The sequence below is a fragment of the Anomaloglossus baeobatrachus genome, chromosome 9, assembly GCF_048569485.1.
Source record: "Anomaloglossus baeobatrachus isolate aAnoBae1 chromosome 9, aAnoBae1.hap1, whole genome shotgun sequence".
In the NCBI taxonomy this organism is placed as follows: domain Eukaryota; kingdom Metazoa; phylum Chordata; class Amphibia; order Anura; family Aromobatidae; genus Anomaloglossus; species Anomaloglossus baeobatrachus.
This window is the reverse complement of record NC_134361.1, coordinates 201,443,943-201,462,096: the sequence shown is the minus strand read 5'-3', so window position 1 is coordinate 201,462,096 and position 18,154 is coordinate 201,443,943. Positions and strand designations below refer to the sequence as shown.

The 18,154-nt window shown below is 47.5% G+C and overlaps 1 protein-coding gene across 1 annotated transcript in view; it reads right to left on the bottom strand.

The window, feature by feature from the left end:
• The window catches only part of BGN (biglycan), a 70,664-nt gene that overhangs the window by 26,245 nt on the left and 26,265 nt on the right, over positions 1-18,154 (bottom strand). Inside the window, exon 2 of the mRNA XM_075324256.1 lies at positions 12,570-12,840. Within this exon, the coding sequence (XP_075180371.1) occupies positions 12,570-12,825 (256 nt within the window). The 5' untranslated portion in view covers positions 12,826-12,840. The remainder of the gene's footprint in view (positions 1-12,569; positions 12,841-18,154) is intronic.

Below are 18,154 nucleotides of genomic sequence, written 5' to 3'. Positions count from 1 at the left end.
CTCTAATGGCGACTCCAAGCCTGGTCGGGGTCCGTAGGCCCTGCTTGAGTGTGCTGGCTTCACTTCGTTCCCCGGTTCGGTACCGGCGGGTCACCCCCCGTCCCCGGTCCTACGGTTCCGCGTTGATCTGCCTCTCCTGCAGACGGCCACCACCGTCTGCCAACCTTGCTCTTGGTGCCCGGGCCACACACCCGGACACGGTCAGTTTGCTCCTCTCCTACCACTTCCCTAACTGTTCTCTGCACTGACTGACTTCCTTCTCCCGCCTCCAGGACTGTGAACTCCTCAGTGGGTGGGGCCAACCGCCTGGCTCCACCCCACCTGGTGTGGACATCAGCCCCTGGAGGGAGGCAACAAGGATTTTGTGTCTGGCTGATGTGCCTGTCTCAGGGTGGGGGTGTATGTTGTAGTACCTGTGACGACCTGGCTAGTCCAGGGCGCCACATTCCCCCTTGGTTAAATGCAGACCGTCCGCGGGCTGCCCGTCCATCACCGGTTTTATTTTTCTTTTCAACTGTAAAAATAATAAATAACATGTAATGGTAAACATTAAGCATACTTCAGGTCATTTTGAACGTTGCAAAAACACATATATTTACATTTTTAATAACAGCGGACGGCTTCCGCTCTCCCACCCAAGCAACCTAGCCCTGATGCTGCCCCTAAGAAGTGGGCAGCACCCCTTGACCCCAGTCCAGATCCAGGCTGCCAGAGCGGGAACGGGTACGGTGCCTCGCACCCGGCTGTCACTTCAGGGGACCCCACGTCCATGGGGGGCCCCTGACCCTCGGAGGATTGGCACCGGTTGCGGTAGTGGCGGGCCTGGGCCATCTCTTTCCTCCAGGCCCATCCTCCAAATCAGCCTCTCTGGAGGCGGCAACGGAAACATGCCCCAACATATTTACAATCCCACAAGTTAGTGGGTGCCCTGCAAGTTCTCAGGCATGTCCATGAAGAGTTCCTCATGCAACGGTACAAAGGGTCCCTGCGGGGACAACTTGCCGGCAACGGCCGGGTCAATCATGGTGTCAATCAGGTTAAACTTCGGTTTGATCAGTCTTATCATTCATTTACTTGTAACGGTACTGATGGTCCTAATGGGGACAACGGTGCAACGGAGGGACCGCTGCCTTTGGGGGCGGCTACCACCGCGGGGGGTCGGCCCAATCGGGGACCGGACGGTACATCGGGTTCTCCTTCGATAAGCAGTGCAGTCCAGAACCGCTGATCGCCGTTGGAAACGGTGGCGGGGGCAGCATGCTCGGGACCTCCTCTTCCAACAGCTGCACTCTCTCTGGACCCCCTGCTACAGTACCGGCCCCGGGCTCCCACTCAATCAAGGCTGGTTCAGGAACTTGGGTGGCCTGATCACGATGCGGCACGGCCGCCGCGGCCCCTTGCTCACGGCCCACACCACGGCGACCATCCTGCGCACCTCCGCCTTCCAATCCAGCAGCTGCTGCAAGCTCTGCGCCCTCACCTTCAAGCAGAACCGGCCCAGCTCCCGTTCCAGCCACGCAGCGGTCTCGGCGTGGAGCTCACCCGGGCCGCAGTCTTCAAAGGCTACTCCTTCTCTGCCCCTCCAGAGCTTAGACGCTCCGGTGGCGGGCGCTCCCGCGCTCCAGCCCGAAGACGCCGCCATCTCTCCATCCGCGTCCCCTCTTGGTCTTTTCTCGGCACCTCCTTTTCAGGGGTGGGGCTTCGGCTTTCGCGCCTCCACTGCTCGAGAAGACGCTCGAGCGGGAAAATCTTCGCGCCCAAGATGGCGGATTCTGAATTTTTTCGGCCAGACACCGCCGGCGGGGCACAAGGCGCACTTCTACCAGCCGGCAGAACAGTAAGATCCTGTTCGTGACACCAAGTTGTCGCGGGGAGGGGAAGGACGCCGCTGCGCTGCGCTCGCTAATGCTCGGGTCCGGCGCTGCTGCGATGGCTGGTCGGTGGCTCGAGCGGTGGTCCGGATCCTGGGACTCGAGCGGCGCTCCTCGCCCGTGAGTAAAAGGGGGTAGTTTGGTTTGGGGATTTGGTCCGTGACGCCACCCACGGGTTGTGGTGAGGTTGGGCAACACCGCTGCTGGTGATGGGGATGCCGGGAGCGATGGCAGGGAGCAGCTGGGATGTTGTTTTCCCCCTCCGTGGGTAGGGGTTGGTGGTCCCGGGGCCCGGTGAGATGACAGGGAGGCAGGGTTGGATGGGTGCAGGGTCGCTTGGACTGCGCAACGCAACGCCAGACGGCACGGTAGTACTCACTCAGCCACAAAGGTACGCAAAGTCTCTGGTAAACCAAACGGCTGGATGGACGGGTCCCACAGCCGGCTGCTGTGGCTTCTCCTGGACGGTTAGTGGTGGCTGCCTTTCCCTGCACCTTTGTGTATGTTCAGTCCCGATGGATTCCCACCGGTAACCCGCTCCCCGGCGTGTGTATGTGCCGGAGGAGCCCTTTTGCCCGCAGGCTCTGGCCCTTGGAACTCTAGCTGTGGCGGTAGCTGTATTTCATTCTGTTGGTTGGACGGTTGCCTTCAATCGGGTCTTGGCTGTTAGGAAACCCCCTGGGGTTCCGGTCACTGACGGATTTGACCTCTAATGGCGACTCCAAGCCTGGTCGCTGTCCGTAGACCCTGCCTGAGTGTGCTGACTTCACTTCGCTCCCCGGTTCGGTACCGGCAGGCCACCGCCCGTCCCCGGTCCTATGGTTCCGCATTGATCTGCCTCTCCTGCAGACGGCCACCACCGTCTGCCAACCTTGCTCTTGGTGCCCGGGCCACACACCCGGACACGGTCAGTTTGCTCCTCTCCTACCACTTCCCTAACTGTTCTCTGCACTGACTGACTTCCTTCTCCCGCCTCCAGGACACTGAACTCCTCAGTGGGTGGGGCCAACCGCCTGGCTCCACCCCACCTGGTGTGGACATCAGCGCTTGGAGGGAGGCAACAAGGATTTTGTGTCTGGCTAATGTGCCTGTCTCAGGGTGGGGGTGTATGTTGTAGTACCTGTGACGACCTGGCTAGTCCAGGGCGCCACATTCACACCAGGTTTTACAAGTTGCCTAATGAACTCTAGTAATATCATTAGAAGGCCTATTAAGGCCAACTCCCACACCCATGTTAGGCTCAAAGCAAGCCCAACCTATCGTGCCATGGCCTCTGTCCGTGTAATCACACTGACATACGACTTAGTGAATCCTGATCACGAGTTGATCACTGACATCCCGCTGTTTTATGTGCCATCTGAAAAGTAACTGTGTCATCGCCTTTGGTCCATCTGGTCCTACCTGAGCTGCTGCTTCAAAAATCCACCTCACCAAGTGATCCCCCCATAATACAGTGGCACCTTGGAACTAGCATGTGTTTTGCAAGTGACACCAAGCCATATTAACATAAAGGATGTACAGGGACATAGCTATGGGGGTGCATATTTAGAAGTCACTTAAAGGTCCTAATGTTGGAGGGGGACTACTCTACCATAATAGAAGACATCAGTGTTTAAAATGTCACATTGTAGATCTGGAGCCTTAGAGGTTCAAGTTGTTCCTGAGACCATATGGTTCTTTTGGGGTCCTTGAAAAGATTAGGGTTAGTCCTGGTTGGTCCCATCCATTTGGTGAAAACTTGTGTAGGATTATCCTTCCTCCCTACTTGCCACCTCTCCCACAAAAATGAAAGACCACCAGAACTCCTGAACGAGTTGGGCAACAGCACCTTGAGACCTTACTGAAAATAGTAGATGCAGATGCCGGGATGCTTCGTATTTAGGCAGTGCTGAACTCGAAAAAGGTTTGTATTTATGGAAAAATCTCAACTGCATTCTTTGCAGATCATTCCATAAGATCTCCCGCATGACCACTTCCAAAAGCCCACAAGTTTATCTACGAAGGAACTGGGTGAGGAATCATTCCATGGGTCATAAAAAGAGGAAACCAACACCAGGTGGCAAAACCAAGCAGCATAATGAGAGCCGGTGTTGATCTTTATCATGGGGCGTCCTCTCTTCCTGGATTAGTACATATTAGTTTTAGTGTCGGATACTCTTTTTTTATTATATTTGACTTTTTCCAAGAATTTGGACAACACAGATCTGAACGTATAACTTATCCTTCACAACTTGACGGATTAGTACATCATCTATTGCCTTTCACATACTTATGGCGTTATGTAATGAATATCCTAAAGGATTAAGGGGTTAATTCCCAGGAATCAAACCGGAGAGTGAGAGTCTGGAAAATGTCTAATTTATCAGAGCACACCTCTGACGTAATGGTCCTGCAGTCATTCACTCCACACTTTGGGTGCCCCCTCCTGCTCCTCATCATGGGGCAGGCGATACATAACCCCCAGTGGTGGGCACATTTGGAAATGCTTATATAACGCGATGGGAATTTAACTAATAGCCGACATTGAGACGCGTCTGCTTGAAGGTGGACTCTGCTTTACGGTGTCCGGATGTCTTGGAAGAAGCCCACGTTACTCATAGTCATTTGACAGCTGCTGGTTTTACCTACCGACCTTGCACCTCACTAGGCCTAGATACGTAGAAGGCTTTTTCAGACATAGACATTTTACTCCTTTCCTTAAGGCCTTGACTGTCAACCAGTTCAAGACTTCCCTATTTATTTGGGTCTGAAAAATATGTTGGGCCACTCCATATTTTGCCCATTAGGCCTTAAGAGGCTGGCGAATACCGTAGCTCTTAGCTTTTCGCAAAGGAGTCAACCAACTTCCTGCCCTCCACCAATTTCTCTCTGCTTTCCACTACAGTGGTTACCAGTATGGTTCCATTAAATCACCACGTTGGGTCATGATTTATTACTGCAGTATTTTTGTGTATAATATTCTCTGATACCTGGTACTCGGATTTTCTCCTTCAGGTTCATACTTGGAGACTTCTTTCTGGAAACCTTGAAATTGACTTCTCCATCTTCTAACAACGTCTTGGTCCTTCCCTAATACTTATTCCTGATTTTGACTACTTTCCTGCCATTGGCTTTTGGCTCATTTGTGCCACCATCATGTCTCAAAGCACTTTCAAATGGTCAATCAATGACTACTCAAGGAGACCAACATCTGGAGATCTAAGGAGAAAAGCCCATACCTCCATGAGGGTGTTAGAGTGGTATTCCCATTTCAGACATTTATGACATATCCCCTAGATGTAGGTCCTATGTCTGGGATCTTGAGAACAAGGCTCTATTTCATGTGGCCAAAACCTTTTGCGCGGAAATTTTCAGAACTCCCATAGGAACAGCCTCTCCATTTATGGTGGCTCAATACAGGGTCTCATATGTAAGATAGGCATAGGTCCCTATCAGACATTTATGGCTTACCTTGTTGATATATCTTAAATTTCTGACAAGGGAACACCCTTTTAAGGGTGAAGAATGGGAGTGTCCCAAAGATTCTACACACTCAACGTCAAAGAGGTTGACCTTTGTCAAGACAGGGCCTTATATGTTAGGCCTCTTTTACACGTCCGTAAAAATCACGCACGTTTTTCACGAACGTGCCAACGGTGCATATTGTCCTAGGTGTGCCTTGTGTATTTCACACGTGTGTTCTCCGTGTGTTATCCGTGATAACACACGGAGAACGGGAACTTTCTGCTCACCTGTTCCTGGCGTCGCTGTCCATGGTGCTGATCTTCGATCCTGCCGACTCCCCGCTGCTGCTTCCGGCCGCAGTGAAGTGAATATTCACTTAGCATAATGAGCGGCTGTCGGCAGCAAGTGACAACAGCGGCAGAGACTGCAGGGCTGGAGAAGGTGGTAAAGTTTTGTTTTGTTTTTTCTCACAGACACATGACTTCTCTCCGATGCGTGTCACACGGAACACATCCATGTGGTCCGCTTGAATTACGTGTGACACGCTTGCGTTCCATGTGACACCCATGATGCTGGAGAGAAAACGGACATGTCGGCGTGAGAAACACACGGACACATGTAAGTACGGAACGGACACACGTTCCATGCACAAATACTTACGTGTGTCCAAAACCATATGAATACATAGGTCTACGTGTGTATGTGTCTTCGGTACGTGAGAAAACTGCCAAACACGTACCGGAGGCACGTGCGTGTGAAAGTGGCCTAAGATAGGCATGGGCCTCTATCACACATTTATGGCTTATGGCTTGTTGATATGTCTTAAATTTTTGACAAGCGAATAATACCCTTTTAAGGGTGAAGAATGGGAGTGTCCCAAAGATTCTACACCCTCAACATCAAAGAGGTTGACCTTTCCAAGACAGGGCATTATATGTAAGATAGGCATGGGTCCTTATCAGACATTTATGGCTTACCTTGTCTATATGTCTTAAATTTCTGACAAAGGAATACCCTTTTAAGGGTGAAGCATGTGAGTTTCCCATAGATTCTACACCTTCAACTTCAAAAAGGTTGTCCTTCATCACCCATATATTCCCCCTGTGGTCTGGGTCCACCTCTGGGGTCATCGGGAAGTGAGGGTGATATGAATCAGTGTATTATGACCATTTTTGTGATCATGAGAACGATCGTGTCCCTCTTTTCTTTAGTCAGTTTTGTTCTAGGGCATAAATTCTCTCCATCATCCACTTATCTTTTATTTCGGACGGGAGGAACATTCCATGATCAACACATTCTTGCTTTATCTAAAACACATTATTTCCATTCTCCACTTTCCACTTATTTCCGTGTGGGAGAGAATGCTCACAAATCGGATCTGTTTGCTTCATTAATAAAGGTTATTTTTCAATCACTGGTATCCTTTTGGGTTATCAAGCATCAGCTATGGAGCCACAATAGGTCAGATCAAATGTCTACTGAATAATAAGTATAGGAAAAGCCACTTCAGAGCATTAGAGGACTCGAAATCAAGTGCCACAAGGAGAAACTTTACCCCTTTATTCCCCCTGTCCAAGGCCTCTCACCCAGCCCAACCAGTTGTTTCCTGTTTTGCACTGATGAGGAGAAAACATCCTGAAACACGTGTCTGTAAATGGAGTTTCTGGTTTGGCTTCTTATCCTAAATCATATGGCAATACTACTCTAAATTGACCACGATATTAACACTAGAACTACAGGACTCGTGACACCTATATAGAAATACATGGTGCAAAGTAGTCAAAATGACTACCTCAGTAGTTCTAGTGTTAAGCTACCGGGTCAAAGGAGTATGTATCATTAGACGTATCCAAGAGGTAGACTTTGTAGGTCCTAATGGAAGGGTTCAGCCTACTTGACCACATTCCCTTCGTATGAGGTCCGGTGAACCTGCCTAGGACCATCTCGATCCATCAACATTGTAATGCTCTTAAACATCAACCTACACATGTCAATATGGGTCAACTTGAGCTTCATGATACTCTACAGTGAATGGGAAAAATGCACAATGAAACAGCCTTAAAAGGGTATTACCATCTCCAAGATCCTATACCAATATGTCAATATGTAGTAGGTGTGATCTGATACTCTGATATCATGGGAAAGCTGGGTGATGAGGGAAAGATGTATAGCAAAACATGGAAAAGATGGGTGCTGAGGGAAAGATGTATAGCAAAACATGGAAAAGATGGGTGCTGAGGGAAAGATGTATAGCAAAGCATGGGAAAACTGGGTGATGAGGGAAAGATGTATAGCAGAGCATAGGAAAAAGATATATAGCAGAACATGGAAAAGCTGGGTGCTGAGAGAAAGATGTACAGAAGAGCACGGGAAAACAGGGTGCTGAAAGAAAGATGTATAGCAGAGCATAGGGAAGCTTGGTGCTGAGGGAAAGATGTATAGCAGAGCATGGGAAAGCTGGGTGCTGAGGGACAGATGTATAGCAGAGCATGGGAAAGCTGGGTGCTGAGGGAAAGATGTATAGCTGAGCATGGGAAAGCCGGGTGCTGAGGGAAAGATGTATAGCAGAGCATGAGAAAGCCATGTGCTGAGGGAAATATGTATAGCAGAGCATGGGAAAGCTGGGTGCTGAGGGAAAGATGTATAGCTCAGCATGGGAAAGCCGGGTGCTGAGGGAAAGATGTATAGCAGAGCATGGGGAAGCCATGTGCTGAGGGAAAGATGTATAGCAGAGCATGGGAAAGCTGGGTGCTGAGGGAAAGATGTATAGCTCAGCATGGGAAAGCCGGGTGCTGAGGGAAAGATGTATAGCAGAGCATGGGGAAGCTGTGTGCTGAGGGAAAGATGTATAGCAGGTCATGGGAAAGCTGGGTGCTGAGAGAAAGATGTATAGCAGAGCATAGGAAAGCTGGGTGATGAAGGAAAAATGTATAGCAGAGCATGGGAAAGCCGGGTGCTGAGGGAAAGATGTATAGCAGGTCATGGGAAAGCTGGGTACCGAGGAAAAGATGTATAGCACAGCATGGAAAAGCCGGGTGCTGATGGAAAGATGTATAGTAAGTCATGGGAAAGCTGGGTGCTGAGGGAAAGATGTATAGTAGGTCATGGGAAAGCTGGATGCTGAGGTAAAGAAGGATAGCAGTACATAGGAAAGCTGGAGGGGGGTCAGGTCCAAATTTTGCATCGAGGGCCCATTGAACTCTAGTCACGCCACTGTACAAGAGTATGGATAGGACCCAAGGGGCTCACACCTGGGTGTCATATTGATGAAAATATTAAGATGTTGGTTCTGGAGCCTCTTCTGGGCATCATAGAGAAGTGCAGAATATATACTAAATAAATGTTTCACAGCTGGAGATTAAGTATTATGACATTTTCCGCAACAAAAAAAAAATGAATCCATCTATTTGAAAAAGGAAAAAAATCCACAGCTCCTATGTATTTTGGCAGAAAACTCTGCACATGTTTGATGATCCATCCATTGACAATTCCCCTGTGATCAGTCATGTCCTGAGGAAGCCCCCTGATCTCAGACTGATTCTACAAACACTTTGAGGAGGAGATAGACATTCCACAGTCAGTGCCAGCATGGCATTCCCGGGGGGACCCCTTCACAGCCGAACATTTCCTCTTGTCAATGAAATCAGATAAGCATAAGTCTCCATTACATCATTGGGTTTTGAAAAGTCAATCTATCCATTGCAAGAAGTTTCACCAGTATTTAAGGTCAGCAGCCTGTTCACAGATACATCCAAAGCGAAAATATATACTGTATACATTGACAAGCAAAAGGGTAACAATGTTTTGAGCTTCTAACTTTCAGGCTCCATATCTCACCATTCTCTATAGTTTTGAGCGTGAGATGACCTTCACTTTATGGACAATCATCTTGGCTATCTGATACATAAATTTGATTTGCAGATATTTATCATATGATTAGTTATGTGGATTCTTGTCAGGTCACTGCATTGTTACTGTTTTGCTCCTGGTGTTTGAAAAATCTTTTTCTTCTTGCATACTACAAATTACAACCTGTCCTCACATTCCCTAATAGAGCAGTGTGTTATTAGGTGATTTCCAAGTGAAATCGAGGAGGAGCCATGAAGACGATCAGAAACCACGTCATCCACCTCATTGATAGAGGTCTCGCGGCCAAGAAAATTGTCAAACTGCATCATGTGCGGCCATGACAAATGAAGAATAACAAATTAAGTCCGTCCATCCATTCAAAAGCCGAGAGGTAATGTCCAGGCAAAATATCAGAGTCAACAAGTCGCTCATCACAAGGTCTATCAGTTCTGGTGACACCCGGCAGTGGAGGTGGCTCGTATGCTCCATAATAGTGAGATCACAGACATCCATGCAAGCACCGGGCGACGCATGTTACACAAGTCTGGATTTGTGGCTGGAAAAAAGGGGAAGGAGCTTTGACTTCAATATGGTCATAAGAAGCGACGGCTCGAGTTTGCAAAAAAAAGTACAAAAAGTGGAGAATAGAAGACTGGAAATGGGCGATTTGGAGCGATGAGATGAAAGTCAATATAGGGCTCTGATGCGGGCAAATGGGTCTGGAAGAAACAAAGGAAAAAGAAGCTAACGGATGAAGAAATTGAAGGAACTGTCAAGTTCGGTGGAGGAAACCTGATGATATGGGGGGGGAGGAAATCATAGCCAAAGGTGTTGGATACATGACCAGGATGGATGGTGGTCTCAATATGGAGCTGTATGTGAGGATCCTACAAGACTAGTTACTTCATGTACTCCAGTACTATGGGGATGAAAAGGATGACATAGTGTTCCAGCAGGAGAACAACCCGAAGCATACGGCGAGATTGGGGAAGAAATGGTTCAATGACAATGAAGTAGAGGAACTGGATTGGCCCCACAGTCCCCAGACCTTAGAGTTGGACTTGGGGTGAGTGAGAAATTAGTTTTTGGGTTTTGTTTCAAAAGTGTGCCTGAGGACAAAGATTTTATGAAAGGAGAGAACTTCTTTAAGCTCCAGGGCCCTAATGCCATATCCCCAAATTTCGACTTATCACTTTCTGACTGCTGATACCCTGTTTAAGAAGAACAAGGGTCCATAAAATAGGTAATAAGTATGAGATCACTGGCACCCCACCAATCATGAGAATCGAGGTGCCATGTTTCTGTGACGCCCTGGGCAAGCCAGGGGTCACAGGTCATAACACCACCACACCCTACACCCCAGATAGGAACACCAAAGCTACACAAAAATCCTTGTTGCCTTCCTCCAGGGGCTGATGTTCACACCAGGGGGTGGGCCAGGCGGTTGGCTCCGCCCACCGAGGAGTTCACAGCCCTGGAGGCGGGAAAACCAGGCAGTTGAGTTTAGGAGTTGAAGTGAAGTGGTAGAGGAGCAAGAGAGAGGAGTAAAGTGGAAGAGACAGTTACAGTTGAGGAAGCCTGAAGCTGGTCCGGGTGTGTGCCCCGGACTGAGACAGCAAGGTCAGCAGACGGCGGTGACTGTCTGCAGGAGAGGCTGCTTGGAGGTTGCCGAAAGGACCGTGGACGGGTGGTGGCCCGGCGGTACCGGAGCGGTATACGAAGAGCAGTCAGCACCATTGGCAGGGGCCTTTCGAATCCCGGCAAGGCTAGGAGTCGCTGTGAATTTGCCAAATCCGTTAGTGAAGGGGGCCTCTGGGTCTCCCAACAACCAAGTCCCGATTGAAGGCAACAGTCCAACCGTTAGAGAGAGACACCGCCACCGCCAAGGCACCAGTTTCTCAGGGCCAGCGCCTGCGGGCAAAGAGGGGCTCCTCCGGCACATATCCAAGCCGGGGAGCGGGTTACCGGTGGGAACCCATCGCTACCAACATCATCTTAGGTGCAGGAAAAGGGACCGTCACCGTCAACTACTGGGGAAAAGCAACCTCAGCCGTCCGTGGGAACCGTCTTTCCAGCCGTGTGTTTTACCGAGAACTGTGTCCCCGTCTCAGGCTGAGTGAGTACCACAGTGCCGTGAGGCACAGCGCTGCCCCCGCGTCCCTGCACCCCATCAAGCCCTGCACCGGCCCCGCCATCCCTCATCACCCACCTCATCACTGGGCCCCGGGACAACTACCCCCTACCCACGGAGGGGAGAACCAACAACTTTGCTGCTCCCTGTCATCGCTCCCGGGATCCCCATACAGAGCAGCAGTGGTGTCCACATAATCACCACAACCGTGGGTGGCGTCACGGACAATAAACAATCCCAAAAAAACCAATCCCTTTTCACTCACGGGCGAGGAGCGCCGCTCGAGTCCCCGGGATCCGGCCCATCGCTCGAGCCACCGAGCAGCAGCAGGCCGCAGCAGCGGCAGCCGGACCCGAGCAGTGGGAGAGCGCGGCGTCCCCTCCTTTGCCCGCGACATTTCTACCTAGATGGAGTCACAGTTGAGCAGTCACCGCTCCATCCAAGTTTTACGACATCTAGCGCTGTACTCAAATAGACTTTGAGAAGAACAGCACCAAACATGGACAACCATCGTTCCATCCAAACTGGGAACATGGAACCTAATTTTTGCAATCGGTGGAACCACTGGAGTCATTGAGCCATCAATCGGACACCTATCATCTATTCTATGAGTGATATCCCGTGGACAGTAGACCTCTGGTCTCCCCTGGTAATTTGCTTATTGCCAAAGGGGCTACAAGAGAGAAAAAATGAGAGGTCATCTCTTTTTCAGTTTTTCTAGTCGGAGCATTTTAAAATTCCAATCTCTCAGCTTGTAGCTATAATAGACATTCCGGTGCTATAAATCATTGACTGTTTCCTCCAGACCCCCAGCACTAGCGGAGAAGTCTTAAGTGATAGAAGGAATCCGTTGAAAGATGTTTTCGTCTGTCCCTTAAGGCCTGCCAGGAAGTAGTTCAAAATTGTAAAAGTGTGTCGACTAGTGATGAGTGAGCATTACCATGCTCGGGTGCTCGGTACTCATAATTAGTGATGAGTGGGCACTACTATGCTCGGATGCTCGTTTCTCGTAACTAGTGATGACTGGGCACTACTAAGATCTTGATAAGTCTAGAACTGTATACTGAATAGACAAGTTATGTGACTATATTTCTTCTTTATATCTATCTGTATCACGTAGGGATGGATACGTAGACGATTTTCGACCTAGAATGTTATCCACTGTGGAATTTTACCTGAGTAAATCTGCAAATAAATTGCACAGCAATTCGAACCCATGTGGATTTACCCTAAAGAGAAGTAACAAATGAAAATGTTAAGGTTTTCCAACTCACCAAGGTCAGAGCACTGCACAACACGAAGGTGGCACTGGCATCCAAATGGACATAAGTCCATGGGTGGCATGCCGGTGGGTAAAGCTCCAGGACCATCAACTGGAGGAGATATAGTAAAACCTGACCCATCCTCAGTTGCCTCGTCCTTCATCATTGTTAGTCCATCATCCATTGAAAAGTCCCAAAATCCTCTTTGTTCAAATGGTAGTGCATGGCAGAGGATCACCCAGGAGCACAGGAGAAGTAAGCTCTTCATTATTCCAGTGATTACCTAAAAAGATAGAAGACAATTGTTGGTCAATTTACGTAATGTCTGACTGGTTGTAGCTCTTGGGCTCTCTGATTTCCTCCTTTTTCTTAGCTTGCTCCCATAAAGGCAGACCGTGAGCTTATAATAAGCCTTTGGAAAGGTGGTACTTAACCTCGGTTGGTCCAATCTATGATACTGTTGGGTCACAGGACTACTCTTTTTGAGTCTTTTGATAAGTTTTTGGAGCAGTAACTCCAAGTTTTTGAGAAGTGTCAGGTTTCCATTAAGGGGCGCAGACGCTGAATGGAGATGGAACTCCAAAGTGCACTTAGACAAAAGCCCAGAGGAGGGCGCAAGCACCAGAAAGAGTAGTCAGCAAGCCTAAGTCTAAACCGGGATGTCACGTCAATACAGAGGGAGTGAGCAAGCCGTAAACAGGTGGAAGCAAAAGGGTCAGTAGCCGAGAAGTCACATCAAAAGCCAAACAGGGGAAGCAGAGCCGAGGTCAGGAAACGTTACCAAGGTCAGAGGCCGGGAGAGCAAGTAAGTACAAGGAAGGGGAAGAGACCAAGACACGGAACAGGACCAGGGTCAGGTAGACAGGGCGGACAAACAGTACAAGGCAATGGAGGTAAGGGAGAGGAAAGCTGGGCAGCGGGATGAATCAGGGCTAACTCATATGAACCAGTTGCGCACGCTGCAGAGTCGGAACTATTACTGGCGGCGTTCCAGAGGAATCCACACCATGATAAAGCGGTGTGAGCCCCGGAACGAGGCACAACCAAGCAGACCCCTCCCACCAGATTTAACCCCGTCAGTATCCAGCTATAGTCATGACAAGAAGGATTTGGAAAGTTTCCTCTCAGTTTCTGCTTTAAAAACCTCCTAAAAAACCTCATGTGAGCACAGCCTTTCAGGGGAACAACACTAATAAAAGACAGGAGTATGAGAAATTGGCTCAAAGGTCATAGAAATGGGATGAATGAGCAATCAAACCACCAGGCCCTTCAGGTCTGGCATAAGTCATAATGGTTCGCTCTCGTCTGCACCCCTGAATGTAAACCTCTTCTGATGAAGATTCCGTCCGCCATCACGCGTGCCTCTTTTGGAAGCATAGACCATCCCGTGATCCAAAATCATTTTCAATTTATTAAATGTTTCCAGCAGAGAAGTCTTATTTCATCATAATTACATAACTTCCAGAAGGAGGAAATAGTGAGTCTTCCAAGAATTTTTATAGTCTTAGAATTGTATAAGCCACACAAAAAAAATAAACAAGACAAACAAAAATTTGCAATTCATTGTTGTCATCAAGTTGTCTTTAGGTCTCCAAAAATGTTCCTTTAGCTCCGTCTACCTCTATGTGGTATGTGTAACTGTATAGGTAACTGTGTATGCCACGTGTTAGGCACATGTTGGGAACTGAAGACATAGGATAAATTTTCTTAGACTATTGGTGCCCAAAACATAATTAAAGAGGGTCTATTATTATGTTTTTTTAAATTTAAACATAGTACATCCTTCAGTTAGCACTGCTCCACTGATTCTGGAACAGTTTTTCTTTTTCTTCTGTGCCTCTCCGTTCCAAAGATATGCCCTCTGGTAATAAAGAAGCAAATCTCTGTGGGAGATTGCCTTTTCTCCTCTATGACGCTGGCCAATCAAACATGGCCACGCCCACAGAGATGTTCTGTGGCATATGCCCAGGTGGTTGAAGGGAGAATTTATACCTTTATTTTCAAGGAGCATAACTGTGGAACGGAAGCGCACAGAAGAAAAAGAAAAACTGTTCCACAATCAGCAGAGTGGCACAGATTGGAGGATGTACTCCATTTAAACGTAAAAATCCAGTGAGAAGTCCCCTTTGAAAGGGAATGTATTACTTGTTTGAAGGATTCTTTGAGAAACACAGACTTAAAAACTGTCTTCCTGTTGGGATAGAATATATGTTCCCCATTCTATCTCACATCCTGGTGTATATATAACCCCATCTTGGTAAAAATCTCCCCATCCTGGTAAATATGTCCCTATCCTGGGCCTCTCCTAGTATATACTGTCCCCCTTCTGGTATATACTATCCCCCTTCTGGGGCCCTCCTGGTGTATACTGTCCCCCTTCTGGTATTTACTGTCCCTCTCCTGGTATACACTGTCAACCTCCTGTTATCTACTGTCCCCATCCAGGTAAATATGTCTCCATTGTGGCTAATACAAAAAACAACAACATTGTACTCACCATCCCTGGCTCCCACGCCACGCAGCATCTTCCTGTGTAGCCAGCGCACAGTGGCCAGCAGCTTTCATCAATGTCTGTGCTATTGCAACATGACATCATTGCCATGCGCTGCCCTCAGTCACTGGGACACAGATGAAAGATGTCGGCTTCTGTTTGGCTGGCAGAATGTATCGCAGTACAGGAACCCGAAGGGTCTCTGCACCACGATGCATTTCTGCTAGATGTGCAGCTTCGGACACACATCCAACTGAAGCTGGGGCTGGCGGGCCTCCTGCACCCCCAGGCCTGATCGCAGTTGCGATCACTGTGACCGCAATCATTCTGCCCCTGCATCAAACCATCTGATTTCTCAAGTCCATAAATTGGTACTGTAGGTCTCTAGATTGACCACATGGTTAGCAAACCCCAACATATACCAACAGACAATGAACTTTTTTGGAGTTTTATACATTATTTTTAACCTGTGAAAGTGCAGAAATCTGTGATTCCCTTGGTAAGAAATCAGATTCTTACAACCCAATAACAAAGGGGATAGGACCAACCCGGACCCATTTCTCCAAGGGTCTGCCACTATTATACATACGTCCATGTGCTAACTAGAGACCTCAAGAATGCGTACAGTATAGCTTCTTCTTTGAAACAAGAGGACAGCATGTCTGTAGTCTGTGGTGTGACCCTTGCCTTAAATGACCATTCTGTAATGGAAAGTCCAGCAAAAAATAGCTCCAAAATTATAGCCCATGACCAGCAGTCGAATTCACAATTACAGGCACAAAATATCCAGGGAATGGTACCACATCGAGGATATTCTTCGCTTCTCGCATATCATAAGCTGTAATTTAAGAAAACTTGTGTCATTTTAGAATAATTAGTTACAAGCGACCATAGATACACAGGTAAACATAGCCGTCTACTCATCGCCAAGTTCTAAATTTGGTCCCACACTGTTAGTCTTTCCAAAAAATACTAAAAACTAAGAAATGGGGCAAATTCTGTAAAAAAAAAAAAGTAAAGGTCACCATTACTTTACTACAGAATCTGTAGACAGTTTTCTACCCTTGGCCCTTACAATACGAGTACATAGCAAATCTCAGTTGGTGGTCACCACCAGTATGGAGTACAAAGGTAAATGTCCAAGGATGTTCCCCATCTAGGGATCTCCACCATGACCCGGTTTTAGTCTGTTTGTGGCCACTACAGAATGGAATACAAAGGCAAATATCCGAGGACATTCCCCATCTAGAAATCTCCACCATGCCTAGTTTTAGCCTCAGTTGGTGGCCACTACCAGCATGGAATACAAGGCAAATGTCCGAGGACATTCCCCATCTAGGGATCTCCACCATGCCTGGTTTTAGTCTCAGTTGGTGGCCACTACCAGTATGGAATACAAAGGCAAATGTCTGAGGACGTTCCCCATCTAGGGATCTCCACCATGACCTGATTTTAGTCTCAGTTTGTGTCTACTACCAGAATGGAATACAAAGGCAAATGTCCGAGGACATTCCCCATCTAGAAATCTCCACCATGCCTGGTTTTAGCCTCAGTTGGTGGCCACTACCAGAATGTAATACAAATGCAAATGTCCGAGGACATTCCCCATCTAGGGATCTCCACCATGCCTGGTTTTAGTCTCAGTTGGTGGCCACTACCAGTATGGAATACAAAGGCAAATGTCTGAGGATATTCCCCATCTAGGGATGTCCACCATTACCTAATTTTAGACCATGTACCTTGGCTCTCATATCTGGGATTAATAAGTTTATTTTTTAGTCATAGGTGGATTTTTTTTTTGTATACTTCATAATATTGCTCTTTGATCGTGTTATGGTAGTTTTTGACTATTGTTTGATTAGCCTGACGTTTGTAACTCTTTATCCTTCACATGTAACCAGTTTTTCCAAAACTATTCTCTTTTCTGTTTGTTCTATAAAATGTTTTGGGGCCTCCACACTATATTTTTTTACTAAAACGCCATATACCTTGACAGTGGGACACAGAACCTTTAACTTACAACAAACATATCTGTAAATCTGAAGAAGACTGACTTGGTGTACAACAAACATCTGACAGAACGATGGTCAATGGTAGGGTACAAGTGTGATAAACCTGTAGATGAGGGACCAACTATGAGAATGAATGCTTATTTCATGCACCCAACATGTAAACTACCGAGTGATGGTGGGTCGTGAGAATTCATATTGAGTCTCAAAAGAGCGTAGGTCAATAAAGATTGTGAATGATCATAGTAATCTAAGGGAGATATGAAAACAGCTTTACATGCTTGGATACCTGTCTCCAAGACTCCAATGGATATTGACCTTGGACACATGGTCAACTCTTCACCGGAAAAGTGAAACCAGTCACCAATGGTCAACCTCAACTACCAAATGATGAGAACCGACCTTCAAAGACATCATGAATCCAGTCATCATGTTGTTCTTAAACCCAATCTACTGGATCTTGATTTTGTTGACTGGTTCAGTTTTGGGCAACTTGTTGAAGTTTATCCATGAGACCCCTCCACATATGGTTTCTGTTTTATATCTGTTTTGCTTATTACAAGCTTCCCACAACGTGGTTTTTCTCAATTCGTGAGCCAAGCCCCAAAATGCAGAAGACTGATTTTTATTTAATCTCTTAGATTCTTGGCAACTCCTTTTCGATTTAAGCATGCCTTCTGCTATCTGGCTTTACGAGATCTAATCCTGGTTTCCCATACCTCCACAGCTTTGTATATAGAAGGACGGCTCATACCGTCCATAACGTCATGATGTTTGTTTGACTGTGTAGTAAAGCAGCTGCTGTTGTTTAGTGACTAAGCATTGGTAAGAAAATTTCTACCTCCGTGAAGGGAGGCTTGAAGCCTCTCTGAGGGTGGATGTAGAAGTTGGGAAAATTCTAAACCCTCAATGCAAATTTGGTAACGGACCACCTACCTACCATGCACGATTTATCAATGTGGCACGAGGGCCTTTGCTCCCACTATAGCAACATACCCCATGTGAGCTACTAAAATCTGCCATTGACCAGTAGCATAAAACCCTATTCTTTGGAGGAACCAGAAAGTCCATGCACTACAAAGATTTCTGTAGCTCAC